The sequence below is a fragment of the Hibiscus syriacus genome, unplaced genomic scaffold (assembly GCF_006381635.1).
Source record: "Hibiscus syriacus cultivar Baekdansim isolate YM2019G1 unplaced genomic scaffold, ASM638163v2 tig00109972_pilon, whole genome shotgun sequence".
Lineage (NCBI taxonomy): Eukaryota > Viridiplantae > Streptophyta > Magnoliopsida > Malvales > Malvaceae > Hibiscus > Hibiscus syriacus.
Genome location: NW_024062543.1, coordinates 2,657,016 through 2,671,957, shown reverse-complemented (window position 1 = coordinate 2,671,957; position 14,942 = coordinate 2,657,016). Strand labels below are relative to the sequence as shown.

Below are 14,942 nucleotides of genomic sequence, written 5' to 3'. Positions count from 1 at the left end.
AAAATATATAAATTTTAAATTACGTTAAACCTAAAATATTATGATTTTTTATTACATCTTTTGTTGTGCCTAAAATTGTTCTTTTATTATCTTGAATTAGGTTGTCATCCCCTAGACTTTCTCGTATTTTTCTTCTATTCCTATATTTTGTTCATCCGATGATGATGAGTTCCGAACTATATATCTATTTGAATTTAGTTTTGAAATTTTTATTTGATTAAAAAGGTTAAATTTAGTATATGATTTTTATATCTAATTGGGTGTGTGCAATTGATTTTTTAGTTAAAATTAATGTTAAAATTTTATGTTTTAGTCAAATTTTATATTTATGGTGGATTGATATTCCGATATGGAGATAAATTTAAATACCAATTTAGAACTAAAACTCAAAAAAATATATGTAACTGAACTAAAAAAAATTAAATATCAAATTAATTTCAAGGTTTAAAATATAAAAAAAATATCAACGATTAATTTCTTTACTCTTCATCTCAAGCTTATACCGGGTCAGATTTGGCCCATATCGGATTGGGTTATGTTGTAAGACAAAAGGTTTTTTTTGCCCTAACAGGACAGACAATTTAATTAATTAATCGAATAGGACATATAGAAGTTTATTTAGGGATCTACGATATTTGTTACGGTGACTTGAAAATTGTCGCGTTGAATTCTAATAAAAAAATATTTTTTATTCAAATTTTTTACCCTAATATAATAAAATTTAATTAAAAATTTATATTTTATTAAAACTTGTTTCATTGACATGATAAATTTAAATAAAAATATTTTATTAAAATTCATTACTTCGATGTTACAATTTCTATGAATACAATAAAAAAAGCCGTAGATATTAAGATAATCAAATTGAACAGTTTTGCCAATAAGTTAATTTAATGATTAAACTAAAAAAACAATAAGCAACCTTTAAAATCGTCAAAGGTCACGAAGGCTCCGATAAAGCTAGGGATGGCAACTCAATCTGAACTCGACGGATTTTGATTCGATCTGATCGGGTTAAATTTTTTTTAAAAAAAAATTAGGTTCGGTTCTGATCGGGTCGTTTTTTTTTTAATGCATTGTTCGGGTCGGGTTGGGTTTAGGGTGAAAAAAATCCGACCCGGTCCGAAATATATATATAATTTTACCTTATATATTTAATGATAATTACAATAATACTCTTCTCTCTATATATTTTTTTCAATTAAGTCACTGTTTTTATTGAATAAAAATATTTTTTATTATTATTTCGGGTCGGATTGGGTCGGGTTTCTAAGTCATATATTTGGATTTAATGAAACATTAATTTCGTCGGATCGAGTCACAGGTGGAGGACCCTTTTTTCTCGGGTCGAGTAACCCAAAAACCAGACTCGACCCATTTACATCCCTAGATAAAGCCAGTTGGCTTGGGCTATACAATACCCTAAACACCCTCTATTCATTATGTGATATTAAAAAAATCAAGTTAAACAATATATATAATTAATTTAGCTTCAAATTTTAAAGTTTTATTAAAAAAAACTCTCTCTAAACCTAATTGGAGGAAAAATAATATACCATGTGGATGTCACAAAAAAGAAACAATACATCAAGAGTTCAAAACAAAATTTAAGAGTTTAATTTATTTAATTTTTAGATTAAGGTTAAAAATTTAATTAAACGGTTATATTAAATTTTGAAATGTATTCTGAAGATAAAATAGATAAAATTATTAACTGATGTAAAATATTAAAATTTTAGTACAAACTAAGCTATCTCAGTAGAATGACCATCCAGCTCAGTTGGTAGAGCACAATGTTCTTAACTTGAGGTCGTGGGATCGAGTCCCATGGAGGGCATTTCATAATTCGGAGGTTTCTTACGGAAGCTGCTCTCAACCTAGTGTTGAGGCAGCCTACTATCTTACCTCCCTCTTACCCCATTATATATGTGAACAAGGGACAACCATTTTTTTAAACTATCTCCGTGGTCAAACTTAAATGAATGATCGTTATTATTAGATATCTTAAGTTTAAGTATAAGAGATTATAAGATATTTATGCGTACATTATCAAATGGTTAAGAATCTTTAAAACATATATTATTAAATATTAAAATTTTATCCCACCAATAATCATTTCTTTAATATTTTTTAAAGGGCAGTTTCAAACTCTCAATTAATGTTTATTGTGGATATAATAATAAAAAAAACTAATATTATTCGATACACAGTATAAGGCGTTAGATTTTTTAAATAACAATAACACTCTATATTTAATTTTACGGATTAAATAAAATATCATCTTTAAAATAAATTTTTATAATATTTAATTTGAATTATTTAATTAATAAATCAGATACCGATTAGTTATAAAAGTGTAATAATGTCTAAAAACTTTGGATTGAATGTATCTTAATTAATTGGATATTCTTGTCTAGTTTATTAAATAAATGGAGTGTTGTTATATATGTGATTTTATTAAGTCTACAATGAACCCATGTATAGTGTTGTCGATAGATACGATGAACGTATACTTAGTTTATTTTATTGAGAAAATCGCCTCAGTGACCAAAAATACCTTATAATATACGATTTCAACCAACTTTTTTTTGGATTTGCCAAAATGACCAATAAAATCGCAACGCGATATCAAAATCGCAACGCGATTTAGAAAATCGCAACGTTAAAAAGAAAATCGCAACGGTCAAAAGAAAATCGCAACGCGAGCTTCCAAGTTCGCAACGCGATTTAGAAGAAAATCGCAATGCGATTGATAGAATCGCAATGCGATTGATAGAATCGCAATGCGATTTATAGAATCGCAATGCGATTGAGAGAGTCGCAACGCGATCTAGAAGAAAATCGCAATGCGACTGAGAGAATCGCAATGCGACTGAGAGAATCGCAATGCGACTGAGAGAATCGCAATGCGATTTATAGAATCGCAATGCGATTGAGAGAATCGCAACGTTAAACAGAAAATCGCAACGGTCAAAAGAATAGTTAAAAAAATTTTGTTTCTTAAGAATTTTCTCTAAAAAGATAGTATCCGCGCGGACGTGTCGAAGACACGTATTACCACGACCACGTCCACGACCACGACCACGACCACGACCACGACCACGACCCGACCCGACCCGAGACGAGACGGCGGCGGCGGCGGCGCGCGAGAGTCCCCCTTGTCCTCTTTCACTCAACAAGGTCGTGGTCGTGGTCGTGGTCGTGGTCGTGGTCGTGGTCGTGGTAATACGTGTCTTCGACACGTCCGCGCGGATACTATCTTTTTAGAGAAAATTCTTAAGAAACAAAATTTTTTTAACTATTCTTTTGACCGTTGCGATTCTCTAAATCGCGTTGCGATTCTCTCAATCGCGTTGCGATTCTCTCAGTCGCATTGCGATTCTCTCAGTCGCATTGCGATTTTCTTCTAGATCGCGTTGCGACTCTCTCAATCGCATTGCGATTCTATAAATCGCATTGCGATTCTATCAATCGCATTGCGATTTTCTTCTAAATCACGTTGCGAACTTGGAAGCTCGCGTTGCGATTTTCTTTTGACCGTTGCGATTTTCTTTTTAACGTTGCGATTTTCTAAATCGCGTTGCGATTTTTATATCGCGTTGCGATTTTATTGGTCATTTTGGCAAATCCAAAAAAAATTGGTTAAAATCGTATATTATAAGGTATTTTTGGTCACTGAGGCGATTTTCTCTATTTTATTTATAAGAATCCTAAAATATTATAATTTTTTAGAAAGTCATTGTCATGCTAAGTCGCATTAATGTTTATTTTAGAGTTTTTAAATATTGTTTATTAATAATTAGAAGAAATATTATTTTTTTATACTATTTAAATAAAGTATCGAGTTCGAATCTTTATGTATGTAAAAAAAAGTTTTACTAAGATGCTTATCTAGGGATGGACATCTAACCCGAACCCGATGGGTTTCGGCCAGACTCGATCGAGTCGGATTTTTTTTTAAAAAAATCAGGTTCGGGTCAGGTCATATTTTTTTTATGTGGTGTTCAGGTCGGGTTTAGGGTAAAAAAACCCGACCTTGAAAAAATATATAATTTTATCCTATATATTTAGGAATAATTATAATAATATCACTCTATATATTATTTTTTTTAATTTAGTCACTGTTTTTATTGAATAAAAATAATTTTTATTATTATTTCGGGTCGGGGTTTTTAAACTATCTATCGGTTCGGGTCAAGTGAAAAATTATTTTTTTGGATCGGGTCACGGGTTGAGGTCTCCTTCTTATCGGGTCGAGTCGGGTGGACTAAAAAACCGACCCATGTCCATCCGTATGCTTATCTATTAAAATTAAATGTGTGATACAGATTAATCGGAACTAGTTAATGTGAAGCTTTAAAATCGGGATCACAACTATTATATATATATATATTAGGTGGGTGGATTGTCATGTCCCAACCGCCCATATATATAATATAACACGATGGGACATAATCATAAATAAAAAAAATTGCTGGAATATAAACGATAGAGTTCATATAAGAGTGTGTAGTTGATTGAATTGAGTCGAATTTTTTTGAGTTAAATTATAAGTTATATTTTATTTTTTAAATTTTGTATTTATGTTAAAATTTTGAATTCAATCATGGTAAGTTGTTTGAGTTTTTATTCAATTTTAATTAATAATTTATAAAATTATAGTATATATTGATTTTAATTTAAGGTCTTCTTTCATATACATATATTTATCGATATTTATTCTACATTGCAATGTTATTTAGTAAATCAAATACCATCTACAATTATAAAATATATTTATAATTTTATTGTTTTAAAATAGGTATTTTAGGGACAAAGTACTGATAGGAGTATAAAGGATTTAAGAAATGGATGATAAGAAAAAAATTATATAAAAATATAGTAAAAATCAAATGAAATAAAATGTAAAGTCGAGGGATTAAATTATAAAAAGAGTAAATTTATTGTTAAAAGTAAGAATTAGAGTTACACATATATTCTATAGTTGTAGAAGATAATATAATTTAAATTTGATAAAAAAATGAACTTAAAATGAATGAGAAATTAAGAATGAATATTCGATTTAGTCGAATTGAATCGAGTTAACAAATTTCGAGCTAGTCGAATCATTGAATCATATTTTATCGTTCCAAATTTATTTAAAATTTCAGAGTTGAGTTGAATTAATGAAATTGAGATCATTTTTTTAATAAAAACGAGTTTTGCCCATCCTTGAGCCTAAAAAAAAAGAATATATTAAAACAATGACCCATAAATTAGAATTTAAATATTGTCGTATATTTTAAAATTTAATTTTTAAAAATCATAAATCCTAAATTGCGAATTTTAATTTTTTTAAACGAAGAAGTGATTATTTAATTAATAAATGATTTATAAAATAATGTGATTTGATAATAAACATTATAAATGAGTGATAAAGTTTGACTTAGGCTTTGATCAAGGTTAATTTAAATAACATAATATTGTTATTAAAAATATTTTTCTAAAAAATATTTTCTATAAATTAATTTAATCTGAATTGAATAAAATATGCAAATTATTTAGATTTTAATTAGTTAAAGTTTTAAATACAAAGAATTATAGAAATACTTAAAATTCTTTTTGATTAATAAAAACAAATATTATTGACCATCAACACTCACGAGAATGTCTGCCACTAAAACAAAGGAACCCCCACCATAAGATTATTGGGAGGGGTCATAATCTAATCTCATGATTTTTTTAATAAAAATATGAATATTATTGACCTCAATTTAGATTTTATTAATATTTAATTATAATATAATAATTAAATACCAATATATGATATATTGACAGTGTATAATTCAATATACACATCAATAAATCAGATAATATATATATATATATATATATTAAGATTAAATTTATTATAATAATTATTTAGGGTAAATTACCTGTTTAGTACATAAACTACCAGTTTTAGTTTGTTTTAGTTCGTTTTAATATCTAAACTTCTAATTTTTTTAAATCATACCTAACGTTTAGCTTTTGTTTATTTTAGTATTCACCGTTAAAAATTTAATGGACGGACTCATCGACTGCCACGTCTACAGTCGTCGATCGATGAAGTTTAATTTCTAGCTCGTACCTTTTCGATCCCCTGAACATGATTTTTATCTCCGTTTCACCCAAAAATACTTCAATCTTCCTAAATCAACGATAGACTCTTCGACTTCTTAATCCTCCGATATTCAACATCAATAGTTTGAAGGGTCTGAAATAGGATTATGTTGGTTGATTCGTCATTGTCTCATGGTCCACCATTCAGATTGGTCGTCTGTCTACCAAAGTTATGCCCCGTCAGCTAGTCCATAAAGTTTTTAACAGCGGGTACCACAATGAAATAAAAATTAAACATTAGGTATGATTTTGAAAAAATTGAAAAGTTTAGATACTAAAATAGATCAAAATTGATAATTTATCATTCCTGCTTTTAATTCCACCATTATTGCCCTGATTCCTAAAATCCAAAACCCTAGCAAAGTGAAGGATTACAGACCTATATCTTGCTGCTCGGTTGTGTACAAAACTATTTCAAAAATTATTGTTAAAAGAATGAATGAGCTGCTGCCTGACCTTGTTTCACTCAACCAAACTGCTTTTGTGAGAGGTAGATCCATTATTGATAACACTCTTCTTGCCCAAGAATTGGTAAAAGGTTATGGAAGGAAAAATATTTCTCCTTGATGTGCTCTCAAAATTGGCTTACAAAAAGCCTTTGACTCCCTCAATTGGGATTTCATTTCCTCTATTTTTAAAGCCATAGGGTTACCTTATATTTTCATAGGTTGGATTGAAACATGTTTCAAAGAAGCTAGATACTCCATAGCCTTCAATGGTAGCCTCATAGGGTACTTTAAAGGACAGAGAGGTATTAGACAAGGTGATCCCCTATCACCAACACTTTTTGTGATTGCTATGAATATTCTTTCTAATTTTCTCAACCTTGCTGCTGCCAGAGGTATTTATGGATATCACCCTAAGTGCAAAAAATTGGGTATCACCCATTTAGCTTTCGCTGACGACCTCTTAATCTTTTGTAAAGGAAACCTTGATTCTATTATGGGGGTTATCAGTGTCCTCAATCATTTCTATGTTCTATCTGGTCTGAACTTAAATGTTAGCAAAACTGAATTTTTTGCTGCTGGTATTTCGAGCAGAATTCTTAATTCCATTAAATCCGCCACTGGTTTCAAACAAGGCTTTCTTCCGGTAAGGTATCTTGGTGTTCCTCTGGTCACTAGGAAAATAACTGAAAAAGACTGTCATCCTCTCTTTGATAATATTAAACAAAGACTTCATCAATGGTGTGGAAAAAATTTAAGTTATGCTGGGCGTCTAGAGCTTATTAAAACTGTTTTACATAGTGTTATTAACTTCTGGAATAGACAATTTATCTTTCCTCAGAAAGTTATCAATAGACTTGAACAACTTTGCTCTAGATTCCTTTGGAAAGGTAATGATACTGCTGCCAAAGGTGCTAGGATTAGCTGGGATCGAATTTGTTGCCCCAATCTGAAGGAGGACTCGGCTTGAAGGACATTCGCTCTTGGAATAAAGCATGTATGATTCAACTTATCAGAAAAATTCTGGTTGGACAAGGATCTTTATGGGTAGCTTGGATTTACTGCTATGTTTTTAAAAATAATGCTATAAGTGACATAAGTGCTACCACTTCCTATAGTTGGACCATCAGAAAACTTTTAAAACTCAGGAATGATACTACCTCAACGATTGCTGCTGGAATCTCGAGTACTAAAGACATTTGGGAAGATATCAGAGTTCCAAGAGAAAAGGTTTACTGGCACAAAGTGATTTGGTTTCCTCATCATATTCCTAAATTCAGCATGATCACTTTGATGGCTATTCTGGATCGTCTTCCAACTCGTGACAGACTCTTTAGGATGGGCATTACTTCTGACATAATATGTGTTCTGTATAATGAGATAAATGAATCCCGAAATCATCTTTTTATTGACTGTTCTTATGCTTCTTCTCTTTGGAACTCTATTATGATGCTTTCAAGCATAAGAAATGCTCACAGGAATTGGGAATCTCAAATTGAGTGGGCTGCACATAAATGGAAGGGAAATTCTTTGCTTTCCATCATATTGAGGATTGCTTGGACGACCTTTATTTACTTCATATGGGAAGAACGAAACAGAAGAATCTTTAACAGAGGAACAAGACCAGCCGATCATCTTCTCAAGTCTATTAAGGAGCATGTGCGGATCAAACTTAAAGATAAAAATATTAATAGACTTGATTATGTAAATTCTAGACTTTGTACTTCTTGGAGTATAGACTAACTTTGTTTTGTTGTATATTGGTGTTTATACTCCCTGTTTTGGGATGAGTGCTGTTTGATGTACTTTTACTTGGATAAATAAAATTCAACTTATCAAAAAAAAAATTGATAATTTAGGTACTAAACGGGATATTTACCCAATTATTTAATATTATGGTAAACTACATGTTTGGTACCTAAAGTATCACTTTTGTTCCGTTTTAGTACCTAACCTTTTCATTTTTTCAAAATCATACATACTGTTACTTTTTATTTCATTTTAGTACCTGAAATTTACTTTTTGTTTCATTTTAGTACCCATTGTTAACTTCTTGTTTCATTCTAGTACCTAAATTTTTAACAGCGGGTACTAAAATGAAAAAGAATTAAACTTTAGGTATGATTTTGAAAAAATTGAAAGTTTAGGTATTAAAACCGAATAAAAGTGATACTTTAGGTACTAAACATATAATTTACCCTTAATATTAATACTGGACATTGATGAAATTAGGATATCATTACTTGAAGCATTAAAAGAATATATAAATGTTGGTGGAGGGTAAATGGATTTGATTAGAAATCTGATGATCAGAGCGGGGAAAGACACTTGTAGCCATATCCAATTGCATTCTCTTTTATCAATAATCCTCTGTTTTCTCCAATTCAAAGCTACCTCATCATCATCTTCTGTTTCAAAGATCGTTCAAGAACTCTTGTAATTTCCATCTTCACTTTACACAAATAGCGTGTAATTTTCATGTTGATGCTAATCACTGAAACTTGGCAGGAGAACGAGTGGTGGAATGGACGGTGGGCAGATGTCAAGGACAGATCTGAAGGTGGAGGTTCCACCGGAGGCTGAAACCGTGGAGGCTCATGCGGCACCGGCACCGGCACAGCCGAGTGTGACTAGGACCAGTTGCTTGTGCTCTCCGACCACGCATCCCGGTTCGTTCCGCTGCAGGCTTCATCGAGCACCCAGTCTCAAGCGGACCAAAAGCATCGACTCTCACTCCAAGTCTAAGCAAATTTCTCCCACTGCAACTACCACTGCTGAATGATCCATCGAGTAGTTCAGATGTATGATGGCCTTAATAACTCTCTCTCTCTGTGTGTGTGTGTGTGTGTGTATATATATATATAGTGTTTCGTATGTTTTATTGATTAGCTTGCTGCTGGGCAAGACTTGGGTATGATATCAAATTTCTGGGTTTTCTTGCTGGGTTTTCCCATTCATCTCCGCATCAATGATCTGTTCATGCAAAGCTCGTGACACGTATGAACTTGATTCTACGATTCATCAAACTGATACACGAACAGCTATAGTAAACACTAAACATGTTTAGCAGTGTGTGGTTTTAAATGGCACTGAAATTCACCGCAGGATTTGATAAGCCTGGTTAATGGAAAGTTACTGGAAATCAGTAGGTGGAATGCTAATTGGTCAAAAAAACCAAAATAAGTAAAGCAAAGTCAAGGGACTAAATAAAAAGAAGAGAATATTTTTTACTAAAAATGATGAACGGTAGAAATAAGAAAATTTTGAAAAATTGAGGGATTAAATTGAAAATAAAATTTATTATCAAAAAAGAAGAATGGAAAGTACATATAAATTAATCCATATGAACAGCTAAGCCATGCAGATTTGGTTTCATTGTATTCCCGTTTTCGATTTTTAATAAAATTAGCGGTTTTTTATAAATAAAAAAAAGCATTTTTATTTTTGACAGAGAAAATATTATGGCTTGAACAAATTGATTGAATTTTACTCAAATGACAAGAAGAAAATGAAAGAAAAAGAAGAGAGTATACTTTACAAACAAAATTCACTCAGTTCTTTTCGCCGCCACTTCTATTGTTAGACAACAATTTACTGAACATTTTGTTAGGCCCCGTAGGCAAAGCACAGAAGGCCTTGAACTTAGAATGTCTTCCCATTCCATCTGTAACCATGTCGAGTTCGTCCAAATCGTCGTCTTTGGCGAGCTTCATCCTTAGTCTCGAGGTTCTTGACTTGGGCGACTTAAGACCCGAAACGCTCCATTGATCGTCGGCTCGAACGCTGGTACTAGTGCTTAATGTTCCTGGAGGCCTTGATGGATCAATGTTATGGACAGCTAGAAGTTCCTTGATGTTGCTAGGTAGATCGGCCACTTTCCCCCTGGCCGTGGCGGCTCGAGCTTGCTCGAAGAAGAGAACTTGTATCACTACTCTTAGAGGCAGTTTTACGTTTTGTGCAGCGTGCACGCGGGCCTCGATCGAGAGTTTTTTGCAGTCGAGGACGCGGCACAGCTTTTTCCTTTCGGTCTTGCTCAGATCCGGATGTGCCTGTGTAGGCAAAATGACACCTACAATAAAAACTTATGAATCGAGAACATGGAAAAACACTATTAGTTAATAGTTGGTTACCTTGAGATAAATGTCAATAGCTCTGTAAAGATCATCGTGGTCGGGCCGTGAGAAGTCGGGGATTCTCTCGGCGATTGCGATGAATTTCGATAGTGGTATGTTACTATCTCTAGCAATCTCTTGAAGATAACCATCCATGATTTTGGCTACCTTGAGTTTGGAACAATGTGATGCTGAAGAAGACCTCCTACTTTCTAGAAACTCGAAATCGATATTCTCGGCTGAACGGGACCGTCTTCTCCTTTCAAGGCCGACCTTCGATCTCAGAGGGCTAGTAGGAGGACTCTGTCCTTGTAACATGAATTGTTCCAAAATGGTGAGGACTATATCTACATCGTAACCGGAACCGGTATCGCTCGAGTCCGATAGAGGGTATTAACAGATCAGTGACTCTTGCTTCCTCCAATTGAAGTGCCACTCTTCTAGCCAATTCCATCTTCGAGTTCGATGAAGCATCAAGAACGTTGGCAGCTTTCAAGAGCTTAAGTAGAAAACTGCAAGAGACAGCGCCTTTCTCCGATGGGAGTAAACTCACAATCGTTTCCAACAGCAGCCCGTGCTTCGAAGAAACGTCATCGTCCGAGTCCGAATCCGATGTTCGTCCCCAGTTAGCCTTCACTTTCCGAGATACACTCGGCAACCATCGAGATGCATACATTTGCAATGCCTCCCCTATGAGACTAGAGGGTACTTTCCCACCGGATTTAATAGCAATCATGGTTCTCCAATAAAGGTCTATCCCCAGCTCAGCCATGTCCTCTGCCCACCAACTTTTGGTCATCGGTTTATGCCGCCAGCTGTCGGTTCCGTTACACGACATATCACCAACCCTTCTTGAATGACTACGCGACAAGCTCGCCTTCGAACGGTGTGTCAAAACTTTCGACGCAACCGACTCGATGCATCTGCTAGTAATTCCAAGGTCTTCACACCATAAAGGAAACGCTTTGGTGCTTTGTAACGTCACAACACAATCCCTCCACCCCTGTAAGATGCAAGAATTAAAGAACACTTCCAGCTTGTACATTAAGTTCCCCTTCTCGGCATCTTCCGTCATCTGCAAGTACTCGGCCGCGCATTGCGCCGCCACGATGTTATATGATCCGAGAGTGATCGTGAAGCCGTAACAGAACTTAGCGCAAAGCTCGAAAGCCCCGATCCCGCCGGGGAAATCGGGTAACCGGATTACCTCTTGTGTTGCTTCATAGCATAATCTCTGCAACTTGAAACACTTGGACAGCAGAGGAAACTGCATATGATCAAAAATCGAAAATGTAAGCAAAGAATCAACTACTGAATTCAACTCGACTCAAGACAGAGGTTTTTTACCTTGTGAAGCAGATATTTAGTTCCTTTAACTTCGATTGCAAGATCCCTAAGGACTTCAGAAGAAACAGTCCTGCAACAAGAAAATGAATTTTCATGGTATATTTCTTGAGAAAATCAAATTCAAAGCTTAACCCTGAGTTGAACCGGTTCATGAGAATCTTACCTTATGGACTCGGCTGTGTAGAAAGTGTCGGGTCGAGATCCGAGTTTCATAAACTTCATGGCTGAGTTTTCTGGGTAGTGAGTTGTAGTTTCTCTCAGTTTATCTGAGTTTTTTATAAAGTAAAATGGTGAGAGAAATCGAAATGAATAAGCTAACAAGAGCTTTAGGTCAAATCCCAAACAGATGACAAGCGAAACAAAGAATCAAAGATGAAAGTAAATTTCTTATGGCCATTCCAAGATTCAATTTGGCAATGAGTCTTATGAGCATGCGATGCCAGCGTGCAAAGAGAAAGGCTTGGTCCACCTGTGCCCCATTTCACCATCATTTTGCACATTAAGAGAGAGAGAGAGAGAGAGAGAGAGAGAGAGAGAGAGAGATTCTGATATATTTATATCAAGGTTAGATTGTTTCATAGAAAACGAATTTCAAAAAATAATATTTACTAATTTTTTTTTTGGAATTCATTCTAGGTTGTTTGGATGATGCATGTAAACCATTTTCCACTTGTACTTAAATTTTCTAAAAATTATTTGTTACAAACATCAAGTATAATACATAATATTATTTATTAGAAAATAATTAATATAATTATTTTTAAAATATTAAAACAATTTATTTAATATTATTTGTTAGTATTATATTCTACAAATTATTAATAAATAGACTTTATAATTTAATAATATTATTTTATGAAATCAATAAATAAAAATAAATTTATTAATAATTTATTATATATCGTTAAAAAAATATAGTATATTATATTATTAAAATCATTAATAATATATTTTAATAATTAATACTTTTTTAAAATGATATTAAAATAGTATATTATTATTAAATATATAAAATAATATTATTTTAAGTATTTCTGTTTTGAAATGAAAATTTTAAAAAACAACTTATGGAAAATCACTTCGAAAGTCATTTTCCAAAAAATGCAAAGGAAACTCCCTTGATCAGGAAAATGAATTACGTTGATCATCTATTTTTCACTAACCAAACACCGAAAAACAAATTACAAGAAACAAACATACCCTAAATGTATAATTTTTATTATATAATATATATATATATATATATATGATCCATACATAGTTTTTTAAAATTATTTTTCTATTCATAAAGCTTGACCTTAACATCTATAGGAGTTGGTTCAGGTGGTAAGAATTTTGATATCGTTTAAGTAATGTCTCAAGTTTAATTTATTGTGTATGTAGAAAATTTTCGCTAGTAAACTCATCGACCAAAATTATGTATGTGATGTGGGTCAACCAGAATTAATCATTAAAAAATCTTAAAATTGAGAGGACAAAAAAAACTTGACCTTAATATATATATATATATATAAAGAATTAAAAATTTATCATACCCTAGGCTTGACAGGGTGGGGATGACTCAGGTACAACAGCCTTAATATACAGTTAAGGAAATGCGCTACCATAAATGTTATTATTTTTTTAACATTTTCGATAAAACGCTACCTAAAACATTATTTTTCTACCGAAAATGTTAAAATTTGGTGCTATCTAAAACATTATTTTTCTATCGAAAATGTTAATATTGAACGTTACTTAAAATGTTATTTTTTTCTACCGATTTTTAAATAATGAAATTAACATTTATAGTAGAAAATTAATGTTTTAAATAGTATTTTATCAAAAATGTTAAAATAATAATTATTATTATAATAATATTTTTTTAGTCATATATTAAATTGTAGTACAATAGAACTACCCGACCAGGGTCCAGTTCCGAGACGCGGGGCTTGTGTTGGCTCGATCGATGCTTACCTTTTGGCAGATTTGGTGATATTGAAATTTAGTGGGAAAGCTAAGGATACCTACGTTACATGATGGATGAATTATTATATTCTTTAAAAGTTTAACATAAAAATAGTTGTTCAAGTTTTGTCTTAAAAAATATTTTAGTGTCTAATTTTTTTTTTTTGTTAAAAATAAGTGTCTAATATTTTTTCAGTTATATTTTTAAGTACATATCGTTTATTTTTAATTAAAAAAGAAAAAAGTTTAATGTATTTATAAAAAACCCAACTTTTTATTGAAATTATAAAAAAAATCCTAAAAATGTAAAATTTCTCATTTCAACTTCCATTACCAATCATCGCCGTTCATCTCTGGCCACCATCGTCATCGTCGAACGGTCATCACCCACCGATTGATCAATTGTCGTTCTTACCGTTACCAAAAATCCCTAAATCTAAAATCCCAAATATCTAAATCCTTAATTCCCAATTTCAATTTCTTAACCCAAACAGTCGGAGGTCATCTCTGACCATCATCGTTGCTGCCTAACGGTTGGGTTTTGATCAAAATAGCACAGTGGTTCGAATGATGGTGGCGTTCTGATTTATGGACGTCGGAATTGGCCGAAATCGAAGAATAACGATGACTTAAAATCTGACGAAACTTTGAACTCTTCTCCATAACAAACAGTAGCATTTTTTTACAATTTTTTTAAAAATAAAATTTAAAATTATCAGAATGTGACATGTGTCATTTAACTTAATAGAGATATTTAATGACGGTTAATATCCGAACACCTAAAAATATAACGTTTTTCAAGCCTACTTTTAGCGAATTTTTTTAAACACTAAAATGTTTTTCAAGACATAACCCAATCACTTATTTTTATATTAAGCCTTCTTTAAATAAAATTAGAGTTTGAATATGATAATGTGTGAACCAAGAAAATTGAATTAAGAAAGACGAG

General features: G+C 32.4%; 1 protein-coding gene and 1 pseudogene across 1 annotated transcript; one reads left to right on the top strand and one right to left on the bottom strand.

Annotated features, from left to right (window-relative positions):
• Positions 1-8,878: 8,878 nt before the first annotated feature.
• Positions 8,879-9,476, top strand: LOC120211265. Its single transcript, XM_039209849.1, has 2 exons — positions 8,879-9,023; positions 9,096-9,476. Exons 1-2 carry the CDS (start codon positions 8,893-8,895, stop codon positions 9,367-9,369), a joined length of 405 nt encoding a protein of 134 aa, XP_039065780.1. The 5' UTR covers positions 8,879-8,892; the 3' UTR covers positions 9,370-9,476.
• Positions 9,477-10,138: 662 nt separating this feature from the next.
• Positions 10,139-12,311, bottom strand: LOC120211541 (annotated as a pseudogene).
• Between the last annotated feature and the right edge of the window lie 2,631 nt (positions 12,312-14,942).

What these genes read in the sequence shown, in the direction of transcription:
- LOC120211265 (XM_039209849.1), top strand. Translation starts at nt 8,893, where the DNA reads ATGATCAGAGCGGGGAAAGACACTTGTAGCCATATCCAATTGCATTCT. An exon ending in AAGATCGTTCAAGAACTCTT is followed by an intron (nt 9,024 to 9,095) that starts GTAATTTCCATC and finishes GAAACTTGGCAG; the next exon opens with GAGAACGAGTGGTGGAATGG.